At 42.8% G+C, this 20,020-nt stretch overlaps 4 protein-coding genes across 4 annotated transcripts in view; 2 read left to right on the forward strand and 2 right to left on the reverse strand.

Annotated features, from left to right (window-relative positions):
- Positions 1 to 3,579: 3,579 nt before the first annotated feature.
- Positions 3,580 to 9,189, reverse strand: si:ch211-107o10.3 (uncharacterized protein LOC407663 homolog). The gene is made up of 7 exons (XM_058089731.1): positions 8,956 to 9,189; positions 7,229 to 7,369; positions 6,274 to 6,465; positions 6,008 to 6,169; positions 5,737 to 5,853; positions 5,454 to 5,658; positions 3,580 to 5,362 (listed from the first exon to the last, which is right to left on the reverse strand). The coding sequence occupies exons 1-7, from the start codon at positions 9,053 to 9,055 to the stop codon at positions 5,266 to 5,268; spliced, it is 1,014 nt and encodes a 337-aa protein (XP_057945714.1). The 5' UTR covers positions 9,056 to 9,189; the 3' UTR covers positions 3,580 to 5,265.
- Positions 9,190 to 9,727: 538 nt separating this feature from the next.
- tmed3 (transmembrane p24 trafficking protein 3) lies at positions 9,728 to 12,190 on the forward strand. Its single transcript, XM_058089732.1, has 3 exons — positions 9,728 to 9,968; positions 10,083 to 10,328; positions 11,564 to 12,190. The coding sequence occupies exons 1-3, from the start codon at positions 9,822 to 9,824 to the stop codon at positions 11,795 to 11,797; spliced, it is 627 nt and encodes a 208-aa protein (XP_057945715.1). The 5' UTR covers positions 9,728 to 9,821; the 3' UTR covers positions 11,798 to 12,190.
- A 310-nt stretch (positions 12,191 to 12,500) lies between these two features.
- znf710b (zinc finger protein 710b) lies at positions 12,501 to 19,787 on the reverse strand. Its single transcript, XM_058089730.1, has 5 exons — positions 19,649 to 19,787; positions 17,257 to 18,834; positions 16,286 to 16,477; positions 16,027 to 16,198; positions 12,501 to 14,943 (listed from the first exon to the last, which is right to left on the reverse strand). Exons 1-5 carry the CDS (start codon positions 19,691 to 19,693, stop codon positions 14,762 to 14,764), a joined length of 2,169 nt encoding a protein of 722 aa, XP_057945713.1. The 5' UTR covers positions 19,694 to 19,787; the 3' UTR covers positions 12,501 to 14,761.
- LOC131139823 (semaphorin-4B-like) overlaps positions 12,567 to 20,020 on the forward strand; it is a 97,864-nt gene continuing 90,410 nt past the window's right edge. The window contains exon 1 of the mRNA XM_058089726.1: positions 12,567 to 12,802. The gene's annotated coding sequence lies outside the window, so the exon portion shown is untranslated. The remainder of the gene's footprint in view (positions 12,803 to 20,020) is intronic.

Here is a 20,020-nt window from a genome sequence, read left to right on the forward strand (position 1 = left end):
AATACTGGACAAAGTAGGGAAGGAGTGCATACCAGAAGGGCAGACAGGACAATCATTGGCTTCACAGCACACATTCTCCTACAAAGTATATGATCTCAAAAAGGTTGGGGGGGTCGAGGGGGTACTACCCGTACCTGTATGCTACATAACAAATTTAGAAGATATACTGTACTATGAGATGCGTACATGTGGTCTCACTCTCACCTTTAACCAAGTATGCTTAAAACATTGGTGTCACAATTGTAGCGTTATACTGTACGTGTACTGCAGGGGTCTCAAACTCAATTTACTTGGGCGAGACTGGACCGCATCAGGTTTTCCAAAAAAAAAAAAAAACGCATTTATTAAAAACAGAAAAATGAATAAACTTTGCTTTGGTTTTGATTTTCTACAAGAAAAGCTCTGATAAAACATTCCACTGTTCTCAAATATCTTAATTTTTATTTTTCTGCACAAAATAAGATGAAAAATAAATAAACAAATCAAGAATAAAGAAAATCAATCAATCAGTAATAAATAAATAAATATAATAATAATAATAAAACATCAAATAATAAAAACTTAAGAAACCACATATAGTTGGTGGGTAGACAAATTATTTTTTTCAGATTAAAATGAACAAAGCATTATTAGAGCCCTGTAGACATGACAAAACACAACTATAGTCACATTTATACTCTTTTTATTTACAACATATTGCGCAACTGCAGGGTCTTGCGACACATGCTAACTCGCAAACTCGAGAGCTAGCGACCTAAACGGTAGCCTTCAAGTTATTTGCTTTAAACTTAAATAGCCAAAAACTTACCACTTCCACACGGATAGCGAGGTTAACTATAAACAGTTATTTAACCTTTAACATGAACATGATATACCGAGTATATAAAGCAGGGGTCTCAAACATGCGGCCCGCGGGCCAAATGTGGCCCGCAGGACACTAGTTTGAGGCCCCTGCCTTGATATGAAAATTTAATGTTAGTGCGGCCCGCGCAAGTTTGATATGGATGCTGTATGGTATCATGTACCCAGAAAAAATAATTACGTTTGATTAATGTTCATGTTAAAGGTTAAATAACTGTTAATAGTTATCCTCCCCATCCGTGTGGAAGTGGTAAGTTTTTGGCTATTTAAGTTTAAAGGAAATAACTTGAAGGCTACCGTTTAAGTCGCTAGCTCTCTAGTTTGCGAGTTAGCATGTGTCTCAAGACCCTGCAGTTGCGCAATATGTTGTAAATGAAAAAAAAAAAGCGTAAATGTGACTATAGTCGTGTTTTGTCATGTCTACAGGGCTCTAATAATGCTTTGTTTATTTTAATCTGAAAAAAATAATTTGTCTACCCAACAACTATATGTGGTTTCTTAAGTTTTTAGTATTTGCCGTTTTATTATTATTATTATATTCATTTATTTATTACTGATTAATTTTCTTTATTCTTGATTTGTTTATTTATTTTTCATCTTATTTTGTGTAGAAAAATAAAAAGTAAGATATTTGAGAACAGTGGAATGTTTTATCAGAGCTTTTATTGTAGAAAATCGAAACCAAAGCAAAGTTTATTCATTTTTCTGTTTTTAATAAATGCGTTTTTTTTGGAAAACCTGATGCGGCCCAGTCTCACCCAGACCCTAGCTCCAGTGGCCCCCAAGTAAATTGAGTTTGAGACCCCTGATATAAAGCCTTGATATAGATACTATAGATATAGAACAGCAATATACATGCTTATAGTCCAATAGGTTTCTGCAGTTCCTCGCATGTGTTTACACTTCAAACTGCCTTTGAGGCATAAAGCAAGCATTTCCCCTGACATCTTTTCCTGTGACAACGGTGACGCCAAACTCCTCCTTTCTTAAGCCTTCACTCACGGATATCAAGGAAGAGAAGTAATGCAGACAGCATGGCTATAAAATTGCATATTCGTGCGACTATGCCGCCTCTCCCTCAGCCTGGGCCCCCTCGGCAGGAAAAGGGAAAGACAGAGCCAGTGGTCAAGGCAAAGAGAGTAGAGGTCTCACTCTGTAGGAGCAATGGAATACCGGAGAAACTGGCAGGTATGCACATACTGGAATTTGCTTCTTAGCATGCACACCTGTGGGGGGAACACACCAGCCAAGCCTGTCCTCTCTCATCCTGCTTTCTCATCAGCGTCTGACTGACAAGTACAGGAGCTTTTTTTATTTTTTGGACCACAGGGGGCAGGTTTGGTGACTTGGAAGGTCTTCTGGACCAATAGCAGATTGAGACTTCCCTCCAGAGTAGAGAGGCGGGGCCACGCTGGAATAAAACTCATCAGTGGGGTGTGTCTCCAAAAAGTTTGCCAGCAGTCAAACTGTGAAGTGCAGCGAGCAGCTGACTTTTTAACTGCCGCAGAAAACGAGGAACGTCTTCCCTCCGGGACTTGGATGGAAGCCTGGACACGCATCAGCTGGAAGGGGCATTGAGAAGGTGGATGGCTCCTGGCAGTTCCTGGTTGAGGACCTTTTTTTTACACCAAATTATTTAGCTTTTTGTTTCAGTACTGTTGTTGTTTTATAGTCGTTCACATCTCCTTATCACTTTTCCAGCCCAGCTATTGATTCTGTATCCGTTGGACGGAGAACTGATAAGGGCATGTGCATGACAATACCACCAGAGACAACATCAGGTCCTAATTGGTGACCAGAATGAAGCCTGTTTTTTTCTCACAAATTGCTTTTTTTTTTTTTAAATGTGTAGCATTTTATTTAAAACAGCAATCTTGGAATATCGGAATTGCTTGCATTTCTGGTTTAAAATATGTTACAGGGGACCATAAACTGCAAGAAATCCCTTCAGGCATCTCAGGGCACACCTGGTGCTTTGCTCATATTTTTTTTACTCAAACATGCACGCAAAAAAAGCATTTCAGGTGCGCCCTGTGCTTGAAAAAAGGTCATAAACATGCTTATTATTATTGTGCTTTTAAGATTTTAGCCTAGCGTTATCACCCCTTGAACGCTAACATGACACATGACCTCCATGACCCGTCAAGAGCTGCGATAACTGTCCACCGACACGGCGTAGATATCGGTGATGCAACAGGTAAAAAAGTGTACAAGAATTCGGTGAGTCACATTAATATGAAACATGCGACAAAAACATGGGCGTTTCTTTTTCGTCTTTTTAACACGGTCTTTGCATTGCTGCACGATTTAATTACAGCTCAGCGTGCGTAGTCTCATTCTTCAGCTGGCGTGCAAGAATGAGCATGTTAAAAATATGCAAATTTACGCACGGTGACATGACTTACTGACATGTTTTTTTTTTTTCCTTTAAAAAAAAATCCACTCGTTCTTTCACTTTTGCATGTTTTATTTTGTGGTTCATAGAGATTGGATTTCCCATTGGTGGCTTCATATAACTGTGGTAACAAATGGTACTCTACAAAAATAGTACTTAAAAAAGTAATACTTTTCTTAGCAAGGGGCAAAAGGGTCCATCTTTGTTCTATTAAATGAATGTCTATTGTGTTTCTTTGTATGTACACCTCAGTGTAATGGCAACACATTTCTGTATGTAGGTTTGGTTCCTTGGGGAGGTACCCCCCCCCCCCCCCCCCCCCATTTCAGATTTTTGGGTATGGAGGTGAAAAAGCTTGGGAACCCTTACCGCCCCTCACAATAAATAACATCACACCTACAATCAATGTTTTGGTTGAAACAATGCAAATCATACTTCCATCTTGCTTGTGCAAACAGTGGAACACTCGTTAAAGTGATCAGACATTTGTCAGTTTATTACATGGCATATTTATTACAATGACTTCTAAACATGTCTTCAATATTGCACTTTCACGGCTGTCCATTTGTGGCTTCAAAAATAAATTGCACTTCACAACTTTAGAGCGATGACTGCTGCAAAAACAAGCCAAATTTTAATTATGGTACGTAACTGGTGTGTTTTATGATGTATTTATTTAAAGCTGTGTCAGATACTACACCAAAAGTCACTTCAAAATAAAATCACTTCATAGTAAATATCCTCCAAATAAATATAAGGTCCTCCCTCCGTGTTTTTTTTTTTGTCTTGATGACTATATAAACATTCTGTAACACTACTTATTGTATGGCATACATTTCAGTTACTTAAGAGTACCAAATGTGATGAGACAACTTGACCTCCTAATAGCAACACAATATCACAGCAGTTAACAGGAAATCAGTGCAATTTAACCCTTTACCTCACAGATGACTATGAAGGGCGTTTCAGGGGGAAAATACAAATATTATGAAAATGAAGACTTGTAACATTATTGGAATTTTCATTTATTCATTAATTTTCTACCGATTATCCTCATGAGGGTCGCAGGGGTGCTGGAGCCTATCCCAGCTGTCTTCAGGCGAGAGGCGGGGTACACTCTGGACTGGTCGCCAGCCAATCACAGGGCACATATAGACAAACAACCATTCACACTCACATTCATACCTATGGACAATTTGGATAGTCTATAATCTATGAAAATGTCAAAACTTAAATAAATGTATATATAAAATAATGTTTAAACTTAAATAGCCAAAAACGTACCACTTCCACACGGATAGGGAGGATAACTATTAACAGTTATTTAACCTTTAACATGAACATTAATCAAACGTAATAATTTTTTCTGGCTACATGATACCATACATCATCCATATCAAACTTGCGCAGGCCGCACTAACATTAAACTTTCATATCAAGGCGGGGGCCTCAAACTAGTGTCCTGCGGGCCACATTTGGCCCGCGGGCCGCGTGTTTGAGACCATGTGTATTCTGCTACAACACAGCCAACCATCTAATTCACTGTAAACACTATATATATTGCTATATAAACAATGCTTTGTGTCTTGTGCATAATAAAGAAAATACACCCTGGACTGGTCGCCAGCCAATCACAGGGCACATATAGACAAACAACCATTCACACTCACATTCATACCTATGGACAATTTGGATAGTTGAGTAAAATCTATGAAAATGTTATTGAAAGACTTCATTTGCATACAATTACATCTTAGATTTTTCTAGTAATAAAAATGAACTCTTCTAAAGTATTAATATTGTAATAATTTTGGTGTATTATCAAATATTTTCCCACAAAAATGCCCTTTGACCCTGATACTTCTGTATATTACGGACAGTGCAAATGGAGAGTGCAAATTTTAAGGTCAAATTTTAAAAAAAGGCCACATAATTCAGCACCTCGCCTTCATCCAATCAATGCCTGGTTGCTATTTCTGTATGAATGGAGGCGCAACAAGCTGCTGGTTTCAGACCAGGCCAACCATGGAGGCGCTGAGGACCCACAGTCGTTTGGCGACAGTATCATCCAGTACGGCTGGGGACGGAGTCTTTACGGCACAGTCGCTGTTGAATACGAAAAGACAGGAAATAGGATTTGTTTTGTTGATTATATTTAAGTAGAATTTAGTGGAAACTACTGATCAAGATCACTTGCCTGTAGTACAGTCCGCTGGCGTTGGTCAGACTCTCGTCCACAGCGCAGTAGATGCTGGTTTGAGCTCCTTCCCAGGGACTTTTAATCATCATCAAAAAGGGCATGGCTAGAATCCTCTTCCACAGGGCCATAGTAGGGAACATGTGGCGGGCCAGCTCAGTGCGGACGACGCCAGGGTGGAGGCTGTATGTCGTCACCCCTGTGCCTGATGGGAGCAATCCATCCGAGTTCGGACCAAAATATCACAGAGAGGAATCATCAAGTGTTTATTACGTTACAGCACCGTGCAGCCTGGAAGCCAGCTCTTTGCAGAAGAGCACATTAGCCAGCTTGCTTTGGCGGTAGCTCACATCCGGTTGGTAGTCTTGATCCAGGTTGATGTCATCAAAGTGGATGTGACCTCGGGAAAAAAAAAAAAAAAACGAATCAGGATACAATTCACAATACCCCCCGTGACCGCAGTGATTGCACAATTCCGCTTGGTGAGTAAAGGTTGATTCCGACCTTAACGCTAGATATAATATAAGCCAGACTCAGTACAACGCCCTATTTACCTTTCTCATGCGCCAGGCTGGAGACAATAACGATTCGACTCGGAGTCGACCTTTTCAGCAAATCGGCGAGAAGGTTAGTGAGGAGGAAATGTCCCAGGTGGTTGACCCCGAATTGCATTTCATAGCCGTCTTCGGTCTTCCACTTGGGACACATCATGATACCTGGAAAACAGTGGCGGTTCTGGCTTTAATAACAATAACAACCTCGGCAGACCAACTGTGCCCTTAATCTCCACAAGGATGTTCTCGGTTGTTGAAAAATGGACCTGCGTTGTTGATGAGGATGTCTAAACGTTCCTCGGTCATGTGGACGTCTTTGGCCAAGTCTCTGACCGACTTCAGAGAGGCAAGGTCCAGTCTCTTCACCACCACGTTTCCGTTCCCGCTCTTTTGACGTATGAAATCAGCTGCCAGGTGGGCTTTGGTCAGGTCTCTGCAGGCAAGGATCACTCGGGCCCCTTTGGGAAAAAGAAAGAAAAATTCATTCATTCATTTTCTACCTCTTTTTCCTCACAAGGGTCGCGGGGGTGCTGGAGCCTATCCCAGCTGTCTTCGGGCAAGAGGCGGGGTACACCCTGTACTGGTGGCCAGCCAATCACAGGGCACATATAGACAAACAACCATTCACACTCACATTCATACCTATGGACAATTTGGAGTCGCCAATTAACCTAGCATGTTTTTGGAATGTGGGAGGAAACCGGAGTACCCGGAGAAAACCCACGCATGCACAGGGACAACATGCAAACGCCACACAGAGATGGCCGAGGGTGGAATTGAACCCTAGTCTCCTAGTTGTGAGGTCTGCGCACTAACCACTCGATCGCCGTGCCGCCCAAGAAAAATTCAATTTGAGCAAAAATATAAAATCAAGTTAGAGTGGGCTGCACAGCGGGCAAGTGGTTAGCATACAGGAATCACAGCTGGGAGACCCGAGTTCAATTCCACCCTCTGCATGTCCTCCCCGTGCATGCGTGGGTTTTCTCCGGGTACTCCGGTTTCCTCCCGCATTCCAAAAACATGCTAGGTTAATTAGCGACTCCAAATTGTCCATAGGTATGAATGTGAGTGTGAATGGTTGTTTGTCTATATGTGCCCTGTGATTGGCTGGCGACAAGTCCAGGGTGTACCCCGCCTCTCGCCCGAAGACAGGTGGGATAGGCTCCAGCACGGAGCGGTAGAAAATGAATGAATGACGTTAAAGCGATCAAGATGCCTGACCTCGTCGTGCCAAATCCAGGGCCGTCTCTTTCCCAATGCCGGTGTTGGCTCCTGTGATAAGAACTGTTTTCCCATCCAGCCTGGCCATGCTCCGACACACTCCCCCTGCCAGCCACCTGCGCAAGGCCAGCAGGCTTGTCCCTGGAAGTGGAAATCATGTTGCCAGTGTTATACATTGGAATATATGCTTTGTCAGTGCATTGCTTTTCCCTTGTCTTTTTCCTGTTATTTTTCCATAGACTCTTTCTATAGATGCTCTATAGAAGCAGGCAATCACACTAACAGTGGAACCTATGAAGTCCTTGAGGTGGTATAATTCAGAATGATCAAACCAAAGTCTTAGAAAAGGTTGTAAAAGTCTCACTTTTAAATTCTGCTAGACATGAGCACTGCCTTTGACACAGATGACCATGTGTTCTTAGTTCAGAGGTTAGAAAACTGGGTGGGTATCTCTGGTACTGCTCTTGAATGGTTCAAGTCCTATCTAGAGGACAGGAAGTTGGAACAAATGGCTATGACCCGTGGGGTTCCCCAGGGGTCAATCCTGGGGCCGCTATTGGGTGGAATCTCTGGTACTGCTCTTGAATGGTTCAAGTCCTATCTAGAGGACAGGAAGTTGGAACAAATGGCTATGACCCGTGGGGTTCCCCAGGGGTCAATCCTGGGGCCGCTATTGTTTAATCTGTTTCTCTCGCTAAACTCGGACAAAACTGAAATTATTGTCTTTGGGCCCACAGAAAAAAAACAGAAAGTGTTATCAGTCACCTTGAGACTTTCTCTAAAACCCCACCATCACGTTATAACTGTAAAAGACGTCACACTGGGCTAAGCTGCAGTGCATCCAGAATGCTGCTGCTCGAGTCCTGACTAGAACTAGAAAATATGACCATATTAGTCCAGTACTCAGGTCTCTGCACTAGCTTCCTGTCGCTCGGAGAATAGACTGCGTGTGTCTTTTCATGGTCTCGTGCATCTCTGACATGTTAAGAGCCACATAAACCATCTCGGGCTCTGAGAAGCTCCGGTAGTGGTCTCCTGCGGATGCCCAGATTCAGGACTAAACATGGTGAGGCTGCATTTCAGTTTCATGCTGCCAAAATCTGGAACAGTCTTCCAGAAGATGTGCGACAGTCCTCAACTTAAGAATATAATATTTACTTTTTTCTACATGTGTGACTGTTAATAATCCCTAGTCAGTACATAAAGGAGCTTTTATGAAGTTAACGGTAGCAGGATTGTGTTCAAATTCTATGGGATCTCACAGAATTTATCTTGGAAATAATGGACGCTATAAAAACAAAGGCGGTTCTTCATCAAGGGAAATAAAGCGATGATGCGACATTGATGTCATGACCTCATTGGAAGATCACATTAAGAATTGTTTGCTTTATTTTGAAGTTTTATTTACATTGATGGTTGAACCTACTTGTGCAGTGTGGTGCTTTGGTAATATAGAATTTGCTGGAATCACAAAAACAACATGGGCAAGGACCTCTCATGTTTGATATACTGCTCAAAGCCACTAGGAGCGATTCATATAGAATATGAGGATTGATATGATGTGCTGTCATCTTGCAAAAAATGTGTATTTGTGTATACTGTTGTAAGAAAGCATGATTTTATTCTTTGTGATGTGTGTTGTCTTCATTACTCTCACACGTGTTCCCCATGGAAACGTATAAATAACAGACAAACATGAATAAAAGAATATTAATTATCAATTTTACCTGCAACAAATGCAACGGTGAGACCGACGGCGTGTGCCTCCACAAATTCCTTTATGGTTGTGACGTACTGTGGCATTTCCATTTTTAAAATAATAGTCATCCGGTGATGAAGACAGAATTAAAGTAGTATTGTTGGAACAAAATTAAAGGTTAGGGACAGGAACAGTATTCAACTGCCTGGAGGTTATGACACGGGTTATAACTGGCAAGACGCTTGAGACACCAGAACGGAAAAAAGGCGTGGCTTAGAAACTTTTTTTTTCAGATTAAAGGTCTATTCCGGAAGTGATCATTTTAGTTTCGATAGCGTAGCGAAACGCTTTTATTGACGTAGAGCTGTGGAAATAATTTATTTTAACAGCGAGTTGGCTGTGTGGATTATAATTTCAGTCTCAATTTTGTCCACTTTTAAAATTATCAGTCTCAACTTTGTCCACTTTTAAAATACTTAAGATTAAAAACAGCTGTACGATACGTATTTTTTTTGAATTTACGACCTATGTTTAATTTAGCGATACGTTTTAATGTTGAAATCAGATGTTTGCTAAATAATAAATATATGTATCTTGGTGAAGTCAATGGAGAGCTTTTATTTTGATACATTTCCTACTTCCTATTTGTCGTACTATGTCAACATTTTAACTCGACGTAAAATAAATATTTCTTATTCGTTTTTACGTATTATTATGCCATTATATTTTCCTACTATAACATGTTAAAAATTAATTAAAATGAAAAATAATGTATATGTATATTTACACAGGAAACCCGGAAGTGTTAGCCACTGTGCCACGTCAGAGCTAACGTTCAATGTAGTCATTGAGAAGAGTCGACCAGCTTTGTAGTCTTCTCATTTATTGTTAACAATGCGGCTGTTGTCGGTCTTATTGCATCTTCTCTTTCAAATTTTTGTGGCATTTGCCACCGAGCTCACGTTTGAGCTTCCTGACAACGAAAAACAATGTTTCTACGAAGACTTGGAGAAGGACGTCAAGTTTGACATCGATTATCAGGTAAGTCTTGAACGCAGCACTTGGATCCATGCTTTCTTCACAGCTGCATAGCTAGCCAGTCTCCCGGTCTGAATCTTGACACGCATCTTTGTGTTTTGTTGTTTTTAAATCAAGGTGATTTCAGGAGGAAACTACGACGTGGACTGTTTTGTGACAGATCCTCTTGATAACATATTGTACACGGAGAACAGGAAGCAGTATGACAGCTTCTCCCACACCACTGCCATGAAGGGAGTCTACAAGGTCTGCTTCAGCAATGAGTTCTCCACGTTCTCACATAAATCCATCTACCTGGACGTCCGTCATGGCGATGAGGACCCTCTGCTACCCAGTATGACGAGAGCCACGGCGCTGACACAGGTAACGAAAGTCCTGTTCGGAGAAATATGTTAAATAATCTGCTGGAGAAACAACTGAGACCTGTTGGATATTTTAATATATTTAACACATTTCAAAAAACGATTAAAAAAACGCTATGTGTTTTTAGCTTGACGTGGTGCCCTTGGACATGCCTGTCTTTTGGGTCATACATTTTTTAGGTATAACAAATTTGCCGGATATTCATTGTAAATAATAATAATAATAATTTTAAATACTTTTTAAAGCTTAACTTTACGGCACATAGAAATCTAAATGAATTGAAACGTTAATTTTTTTTTTCTTGGAAACAGGCACACTACCCTGACCTTGGTGTGTGTTCATGCGTGTACATGTTGTGTTGTGTAACCCTAGTTGACAGCATGGGGTAGCTGTCAGTCATTAAAGCATCTCATGGCCGAAATATGGTAATAATAATATGGTTACGGTTTGAACATCGCTCTAGCGCGGTTTTTTAAACTTAATTACTGGGTTCCGTTGTTGACTTTGGACTATTACTAGTTAAAACAACACTGAAAGACAAGTTATGTAGTATTGTAGTCTCTTATCATTGTTTCATTGATGGGACATGACATTACATTAGATTACCATAGTCATGTCCGACCTGGTAGAGTGGGGGGGGGGGGGGGGGGCGGCTCTCCCTCCATTCCATGTGGAAGTGGTAAGATTTTGATTACGTACTTTGTCCTTCTTCCCCACTCTGTTTGAAATCCTTTGTTAAATTTAAGGATTTAAAAAATGGAGGCTAACTAGTTAGCTTGGCAGAATGCTATGTTTATTCATTTTCTACCACTTGTCCGCACGAGGGTCGCTGGAGGTGCTGGAGCCTATCCCAAATGTCTCCTAGCTGTGAGGCCTGCGTGCTAACCACTCGGCTGTTAAGCAATGTGATGTAAACAAAGAATGAAAGTGTAATATTGACTATAGGGGTGTTATTTCATGTCTAATACAAATATACAAAGTTGCAAATATGAAATATTCCAGTTGCTAATATTGATTTATACTTTTGGAAATTCACTTATCGCAGTTGGGTGTGGAACCAATTAACTACAATAAACGAGGGATGATTGTATGTATAGTTCAGGTTAAAGTAGTTTTAATATAATGAATAAATTGGAAAAAAATATATATATTCTTGTCTTAAAATACTTTTTGAGAAACTGACATTTTTTGTCTTTAGGTAGTTCTCAATTATATTCTGTCATGCTTTGTGTCAGCTGGAATCCACATGCGTCTCAATCCATGAGATCCTGAAGGTGGTGGCTGAATCCCAGACGTGGTATCGCCTCAGGGAAGCACACGACCGCACGAGGGCGGACCAGCTCTTGGAACGCGTCACTTTCTGGTCGATCGGCGAAACTATTCTGCTGTTTATCATCGGCATCGGCCAAGTCATGTTGCTCAGGAGCTTCTTCAGTGATAAGAAAGGCTCTGTGGCCGCAATGACTTAACCACATATTTCATAAAAAAACAAGAACTCTTCTTTTTGTTTAGTCAATGTCTGCGTTGTTACTGAAGAGATACCACATGTACTACAGAGCCAGATGAGTTATTTTCTGATACCTAGTAATACCATGCCACTGAGAATGTCATTGTGCCAATTGCCTTAAAATGCTGTCAGCATCATGATGGCCCAAAATGAGAAACACGCTGATAATTGATTTCATGTCTCTTTGTTTTTTGTGTGTGTTTGTCCTAATTTATGTGCAAAAGCTGTTACAAGTTTAATAAAGTGCATTTTGTCTGCAATTTCCTATGAAGGGTTAGGTACTTTTATTTATTTTTGGCATGTGAAGATTACATTGTGTTTGCTTCCCTGCTTCGATTAATAAAAACAAACGGCATCGACCAGTTTAGCTGGTTCTAATGTAAACTAATGATGTATAAGGATATTTTTTTTTACATTTACGACCAACTGGCAATGTTGTACGGAGCTGTATTTCGTGGCTCAGGTGGTAGCATGAGGGTTGTGAGTTCGATCCTCCCGCCTCCCGTGACCATCTTTGCTCAAGATACTGAACTCCAACTATTTTTTATTAACCTAGGATGATATATGTGATATATTAGTGCAAGGTTTAATTTTTATTTAAAAAAAATGATAATTTATTGAGTATGTTTACATCCACAATCGTGAAGTTAACTACATTAAAACACTGGAATGCATCATTGGCGGGCATTTAAGCAACGTATTCTCTGATTGGTCCGGTGCCGTACGTGTTGGTCACGTGGATGGCACCACGTGTTTTAAAGTTTGCTCTGCCAGAATAACGAAGTAGTGGACTACTAACCAGCTAGTAGGCGTGCTGCCATTTTAGTGGAGTTAAGTATGGCGTAATACTAAAGCTAACATTACTTTTAGATTAATTATGGAGAAAGGCATCAAGGACCAACCAGTGGTGGAAAGAAATGGGAGACGAGATTATGCGTTATGTCATATGGAGTTCATCATTGAGAAGGTAATACAAGTAATAGTATTCATTTGTGTGCTTTGATGACCACTAGTTAGCAGTGTTGACTTGTGTTATGACGATTTTCACTTTATGACAAGTTTTCCTTTAAGAATAAATGTTTGTTCCGGTTGACCGAAGACGAACAGGCCTTGGGATTGCTGCGATAGTACACCAACATAGTTTAATATATAAAAAAGAAAATATTTAAAGAAACTTCGATGCGAATCTAGGTAGCCAGCTAATCATCATTCAAATAATTGCAGGTGCGTGGCCATTGTTCTGTCACCCCCTTGTGGCTGTTACACAGAATGCAGCTTTTAGCCAATAACTCACCGCCGGAAGCACTTACCCTTCGATACCAGCAGGTGTCGACATTATCCCGAAATAAGTTGTAGTACCCTCAAAGTTGATCGTAATGTGCTGCATTACAAGTATGAAGAAGTCTGCCTTTGAAAAGATAATGTTTAGCATTGATTGGTAATTAATTATCTAATGTTGAGTCCAGTGTTAGCATGACAGCTGACCAGAATTTACCCACCAGTTAATTCATTATGGCTTTCCACACTATGTCATGTTATATAAGAAGCTACTAATTAAGCAGCAGCAGCAGCAGCTGTGCAACATAATGCTAGCATCACCACCGTTTCTCCTCACATCATTGACGCATCTGTGAAAATGTACTTTTGTCAGTATTAGGGAGACACCGAAAGGAGCAATAAAAATGAAAACATAATTTTAAGTGAAGAGTGAATGTCAAAATTCCCACACAAAGGTGTGTCTCTTTTAAAAACGACCATACATGTTTTTAAAAACACATTTGAGCCAACAAATGAAGTGATTTCAGTGTGTGTAGTGTTCTTGAATGTGCCCCTTCTAAAGGTTAACAAGGCATCAGCACAGCCTTCAAATGGATGACCTTATTTAAAGTCTTAGAGGACTCATTTCACAGAGGAGGAAATATGCATCAAGAAAAGTAAGCATTTTTTTTCTTGTTAGTAAAAATAATAATAATAATAATGCCATGGCAAAATGAAAATGACATTACAGACAAGCCACTTGAATTTTTCATTTAAACTAGAATTTTTTGTCTTTATTATTAAATAATCCATGGTCAATTTCCATGACGTTTTAGTCTGGTAATGGCTCAACTAGTCAACCATTCTTTTGCTTTTACTTAGTGTGTATATCAAAAAAGCTGACTGACCTGCATGGCAGGACAGGGGGAGTCCACTTCCCCAAAACAGAATCATGAGGAGCAGGCAGGACCATCCTCTTCACTTCACTTTCAATTCACTATTCTTTTTTTTTTTTTAAACATATACAGAATGTACATTAGGAATATATTTTCCAGTTGAACTGAAAGTGAAGTGAAAAAAAACAAGACTGCTGAAACTCCAAACAAGCACTAAAGAAGAAAAAATGCTCCTCAAATTGTCCGACCTTACGGAAAAGGAAATTAACTTTTTACAGTCTGGTTTTCCTCCAGCTTCCTTAAAAAGGAAAAAAAAAGAAACCTTCCTCAACGAAAGCTCACTTCACGTTCTCAATAACTCTCAAAAGTAAAAAAAAAAAAAAAAGTATAGCAAAGACACAGGTTAGAATATTAATGTGAGGCTAAACTGACATGTTTTGTAGGGATCTCATTGTCAATAAAGTTATGTTCAGTAAGTGCACTGAGAGCTAAAGAATACTGTATGTAAGTAGTGACTATGTACTAACCATGGTTTGTGTGTGTATATACTGTCGTGACTACACAGCCTAGCTGACCTTGTCAGTCCAAAAATATACGCTTGTGATTGACAGGAAATCACAACATGGCCTTTTCCCGTTGTTTTGTTATGGATCCACGCGTACAAACACACAGCTTTGACAGTCCGCACCGAGTGCTTCTCCTTCCCGTCAAGAGTCAAGTCACTCTTTCTAGTCCGCTTGTTCAATTCCCAGCAGGGTGGACAGCTAGCTGACTCAGGGCGTGGCATAGGCGCTGGCGTCCTTGCCAAAGTTGTAATACTCCTCCATGTCCTCCATGTTGGCCGTGGTCAGCTTGGTGAGGTTCTGGGAGCCGCTATTGTCCATGTTGTCGGGCGACGTGAAGCCAAAGTTCTGGCTTTCATACTCCCCCTGGTTCTCCATTTCTGGAAGCACCTCTGCATAATGATGACAAGGGGGGGAAATGCTGCGATTAAAAGTCCTGTTCATATTATTAGATACACCTGCAGAGTCAATATAGTTTGGACACAAATATTAAGGTTATGGTTTGTCATGTTTCATGTGATTTGTGAGTTGATTTAAAATATGTAAATGTTTGCATAGTTATTCAAAATACATCAACAATTTATTCAAATGGGGCTGCACGAGTGGTTAGCGCAAAGGCTTCACAGCTAGGAGACCTGAGTTCAAGTCCACCCTCGGCCATCTCTGTGTGGAGTTTGCGCATGTTCTCCTTGTGCATGCGTGAGTTTTTTCCAGGTACTCCGGTTTCCTCCCACATTCCAAAAACATGCTAGGTTAATTGGCGACTCCAAATTGTCCATAGGTATGAATGTGAGTGTGAATGGTTGTTTGTCTATATGTGCCCTGTGATTGGCTGGCCACCAGTCCAGGGTGTATGTACCCCGCCTCTCCCCCAAAGACAGCGGGGATAGGCAAAAATTTTACTTTAGTTTAGTTTGTTGTTGAGCGGTTGAATTCCTTTTGCTCGTGTATGATTGAAAAGGGCTGTACGGCGCACAGGTGGTTGGCGCGCAGGCCTCACAGGTAGGAGACCAAAGTTCAATTCCACTCTCTGTGTGGAGTTTGCATGTTCACCCCGTGCATGCGTGGGTTTTCTCCGGGTACTCCGGTTTTCTCCCACATTCCAAAAACATGCTAGGTTAATTGGCGACTCCAAATTGTCCATAGGTGTGAATGGTTGTTTGTATATATGTGTCCTGTGATTGGCTGGCGACCAGTCCAGGGTGTACCCTGCTGGGATAGGCTCCAGCACCCCTTGCGACCCTTGTGAGGATAAGCGGTAGAAAATGAATGAATGAATAAATGTTATGGTTAATATGTTAAAAGTGAGACATCTCCAAAAAGAACCGATTCAATGACCACAGGAGTGAGTGCTCTTCTCGCTATTCATGATCTATAATAGAAACATATGTACAGGCTTACTATCAGAATATCCATATCTGAATTTAGATGATAAAAAATGAGTTATGTATAGGCAGAATTTTTAGAGGCCTGACCTTGTCCTTCAGGGGACACGTCCATCCCGTGTTTGACCTTCATGTGCCTGCTGAGGTTGCCCTTCAGGTTGAACTTGCTGGTACAGTAGGGACACTTGAAGGGCTTACTGCCAGCGTGCAGATGCATGTGGCCCAGCAGGTTGTACATTCTGTTGAAAGATTTGCCACACACCTGGAAACATTCAACAACAGAGGACATCACTACCTACGACTGCGCGTCTGTCTGGTTTGTCTCCGATGCGTGACGTTTCACACTAGCCTTGCATTTGAAGGGCTTGACGGGCAGGTGGACGATCATGTGGGTCTTGAGCGTCTGTTTCTGGATGAAGCTCTTGAAGCAGACATGACACTGGAAGGGCCGCACGCTGTTGTGGATGAGCATGTGCCTCTTGAGGTTGGCGGACAGTGTGAACTCACGCGAGCACACTTCACACTTGTGGCCTTTCATGCCCTGCAGGGTGCAAGAACCCACAAAAGAAACTATTATATATATCCATCCATCTTCTTTTAGTTATAAAGAGAAGAGAAGCTCAGACTTCCTGGCGGATTTCCGAGGTGTTCCCAGGCCAGTTGAGAAATATTGTCTCACTGTGGTCTGGGTCTACCTTAAGGAATCTTACCAGTCGGACCAAACGTTTTGAGAAAAAAAAGCCTTTATAGTCACAAAAACTCCCAACAGTCATCTTGCATGACGTTGCCAAATCATGTGAGATTTCAGTTTAGAAAGTGACCAACATTTTGGGGGAAAGTACACCTCGATGTCGTCAATTCCCTTAGATTCCAGCAAACCCTCCAAGAATGTAATTTAGAAAGCAACCCCAATTGACTTCTAAAGTGGAACCAAAGCATTATTATGCATAACGTCTGCATGAGTCAGCTAATGTTGTCTTTACCTTGTTGATCATCATGTATACCAAGTATGATCACATACTACAGTATTAATTGGCCCTGTACCCTAGAAACCGCCCATGAACGATACGGGAAAAGGCCGAAATGATACTGTGTCAAAGCCCAGGGCAGTGATACTGATAAAATATAGAGTTTAACCATGTCCAGTATCAGCCCCCGTAGCTGTCCACTCAGAGCGCGCTGCTCTGGTATCGTGCCCGTGAAACAACCAATCAGAGAACAGCGCACGAAACCATGTGATAACCTATAAGACTAGCCCAAAAGGAAAAGTTGAAAGTTCCACTCGAGTCAATGTAGGTGTCGGTAAAGCTAGCTAGTTACCTTGTGTGTTAGCGAGTGCTGGCGTAGGTGGTGCAGTTGCACAAACTCCAATCCGCACTGAGAACACGTGTACGGTCTGGGGCTCTGATGCTTCAGCAGGTGGTTCTGGAGCTGACTGCGGTAGGCGAAGGACTTGTTGCACTCGGTGCACTGGAAGGTGTGAGGCCCCTGGTGGCTGGCCTGGTGGCGCTTGAGGTGGGCGTAGGTGGGGAACTCCAGGCCGCACTGCGAGCACACGTGGCAGCGGCCACGCTCGTGCTTGACCTCGTGCGCCCTCAGCTCGCTCGGGTATGCGAAGCCACGGCGGCAGAAGCGGCAGCTGTAGGGCTTGACGTCCGTGTGCTGGAGCATGTGGCGCTTCAGGTGGCTGGTCTGCGTGAAACCCTTCTTGCACACGGTGCACTTATGAGGCCTGGTGCCCTGGTGGGTCAACAGGTGGGTTTGGAGATGACTGGGCTGCTTGAAGAGCTTGCCGCAGTGGGGGCACGCGTGTGGTTTGATCCCGTTGTGGCCCAAGATGTGCGTGACCAGGTTGTACTTGGACGTGTAAGACTTGTCGCACATGCGGCACTTCCAGCGCTTCAGACCGTCGCCCACGTCCACGCAGTAAGACTCGTCAATTTGGATGTTGATGTCCAGTCGGTCCACCCTGCGGCCGCCGTGTCTTCTCGGGGGTTGCGGCGGTGGCGGCTGAGGCTGCTGCTGCTGGTGCTGCCCACCCCCATTCCCATCTGTCCACATCATGTTCTGGTTGCCGTCTTCGTACTCGCCGCCCATTGGCATTTCCCCCGAATCGTAGCTGCCTACTTCGCTGGTTTGGAAGTAGCTGCTGATGGCTTCGTCTTGTTGGCTGGGCTTCATCATGTTGTTCCCCTGGTGATCGACTTCCTCCGCACCCTCACGGACGCCTCGACCGTGACCCCCCAGGGGGCGCTGGCCCTGCAGCCCTCTGTGCTCCCCTCCTCTATGGGCCACCTGCGGGGGAGGAGGATGGACATGTGTGGGGGCTTGTTGTTGGTTGGAGGCCTCCCGCTCACACTCTGCACAGTTCTTGTTGGTCCCTCTGAGGGTGGCCGGGTCCACTTGAATTAAACCCCCTCTGGGAGCCATATTGTTGAGCATGTGGACACAGGAGCTCATGACAGAGTTCACCCCTTCCCCTTTGATGTGGCACACCGTCCCCTCGCCCCCTTGAGGGACATGGCGATCGGGCAACACCATCTTCACATCGGGGTGCTGAGGGGGCCCCTGCTGCCACCTCCTCTGACTGCAGCTCGGTTGCATCTGTCCGTCTTCCGCTAAGTTGTCCCCGAGGTAATCTCCGTTGGCGCCGATAAGCTGGTCCGCGTACTCGTAGTCCACTCCGTCTACTGGCGGTGCGGGCGACTCTTTGGGTTCACCCGTGTAGAAGCCGTTGGGTGCAATGGTCGCGCCGAAGACTTCATTCTGGGAGATGAGACCTAGCACGGCGGCCTGGGCCAAGGACAGCACGACGACTGGATCTGTTTGTGTGCCTGTGTCCACCAGCCGGGCCATTACCTTGGGCTCACATCTACCCAGGCGCCGGCTCGCCTCCTCCTGGAGAAGAGACAGACAGAGAGGCATGCACTTCAGAAATTAGTTCATCTGTAGAGCTCGATGAGTACATGTCAGTAACACAAATGGTGATCAATAAAACTGAGTAATCCATCACCTTAGAAATATCATTTTTCTGTAATCCTTCACTTATTGCACTGATATTGGTGCAAAGAAGTTCTGTCTTTCCAAATATTTTGCCCTCGTCTTATATTCACGGTCTCCACACCTTTTATTAATGACTTCCTGTTTGGCACATACACCAGCCTTGGGTACAAAATTCACGGAAATGAGTTCTTCTGTAACCCTTCTAGCTGTCAAGCGGCCATCAAAACAATACCTGCCATCTCACGAGACGCAACTCTAAATCCAGCCAAGTGACACAAGAACCATGAAAGATGTTGTTGGCCATGTGGACCGTGTTGAGGGTGGGGACGACATGGCGTGTTGAACTGCACTAATGAACAAACATTCATGCAAGTGTGGAACGATGACAGAGCAAGATTAAGGCACAATAACAGAATAGACAGTAGAAGAGGAGAGAGAGAGAGAGGGAGAGAGGAATGGTGGAAGCATACATGAAAAAAAAGGTAGAGCTGAAGGGAGATAAGGATAGAGAAGGGGGAGGGGAAAATAAGAAGATGAGTGTCAGGCTACAGGAGGAGGAAAGATATGTGGAGACAGAGGGAGAATGAAAATGACAAAAAGACACAGCTGGAGGAGGAAATAACTAAACATATATATGAACACCGAGTCAGGAACGGTGTAAAAATGGCAGCGGCAAACTAATAATTAGCACCTCGGCCAGTAAACTCACCACACTCCTCCTGCTGTGAGGCTTCAGGTGCTTTAAGGACCTCATCCTTCAGATTTGAGTGCCGAGTGAGACGATGCTCGCTCCTATTTATACGCTGGGGATGGAAGGGGGTGGGACTAAGTCTGATCCTTTTTCAGAATAAATAAATGTGTCTGGGGCTTTATTGTCTTAATACCTCAAAAATAAATTCATATTCAAGTCTCATATCTCTGTTTATTCTCTTTCCATTGCTTCCCGAGGTGCAGTTTCCATGATGCATCCATCATGCATCAGAGGAGAGAGAGGGAGAGAGCGCAGACTGAAGCACAAATGGGAGAGCAAGAGATGGTTGGCAGGTGACTGACATGTGGATGAGCGAATGAAGGATGACTG

The sequence above is a fragment of the Doryrhamphus excisus genome, chromosome 12, assembly GCF_030265055.1.
Source record: "Doryrhamphus excisus isolate RoL2022-K1 chromosome 12, RoL_Dexc_1.0, whole genome shotgun sequence".
Classification (NCBI taxonomy): Eukaryota; Metazoa; Chordata; class Actinopteri; order Syngnathiformes; family Syngnathidae; genus Doryrhamphus; species Doryrhamphus excisus.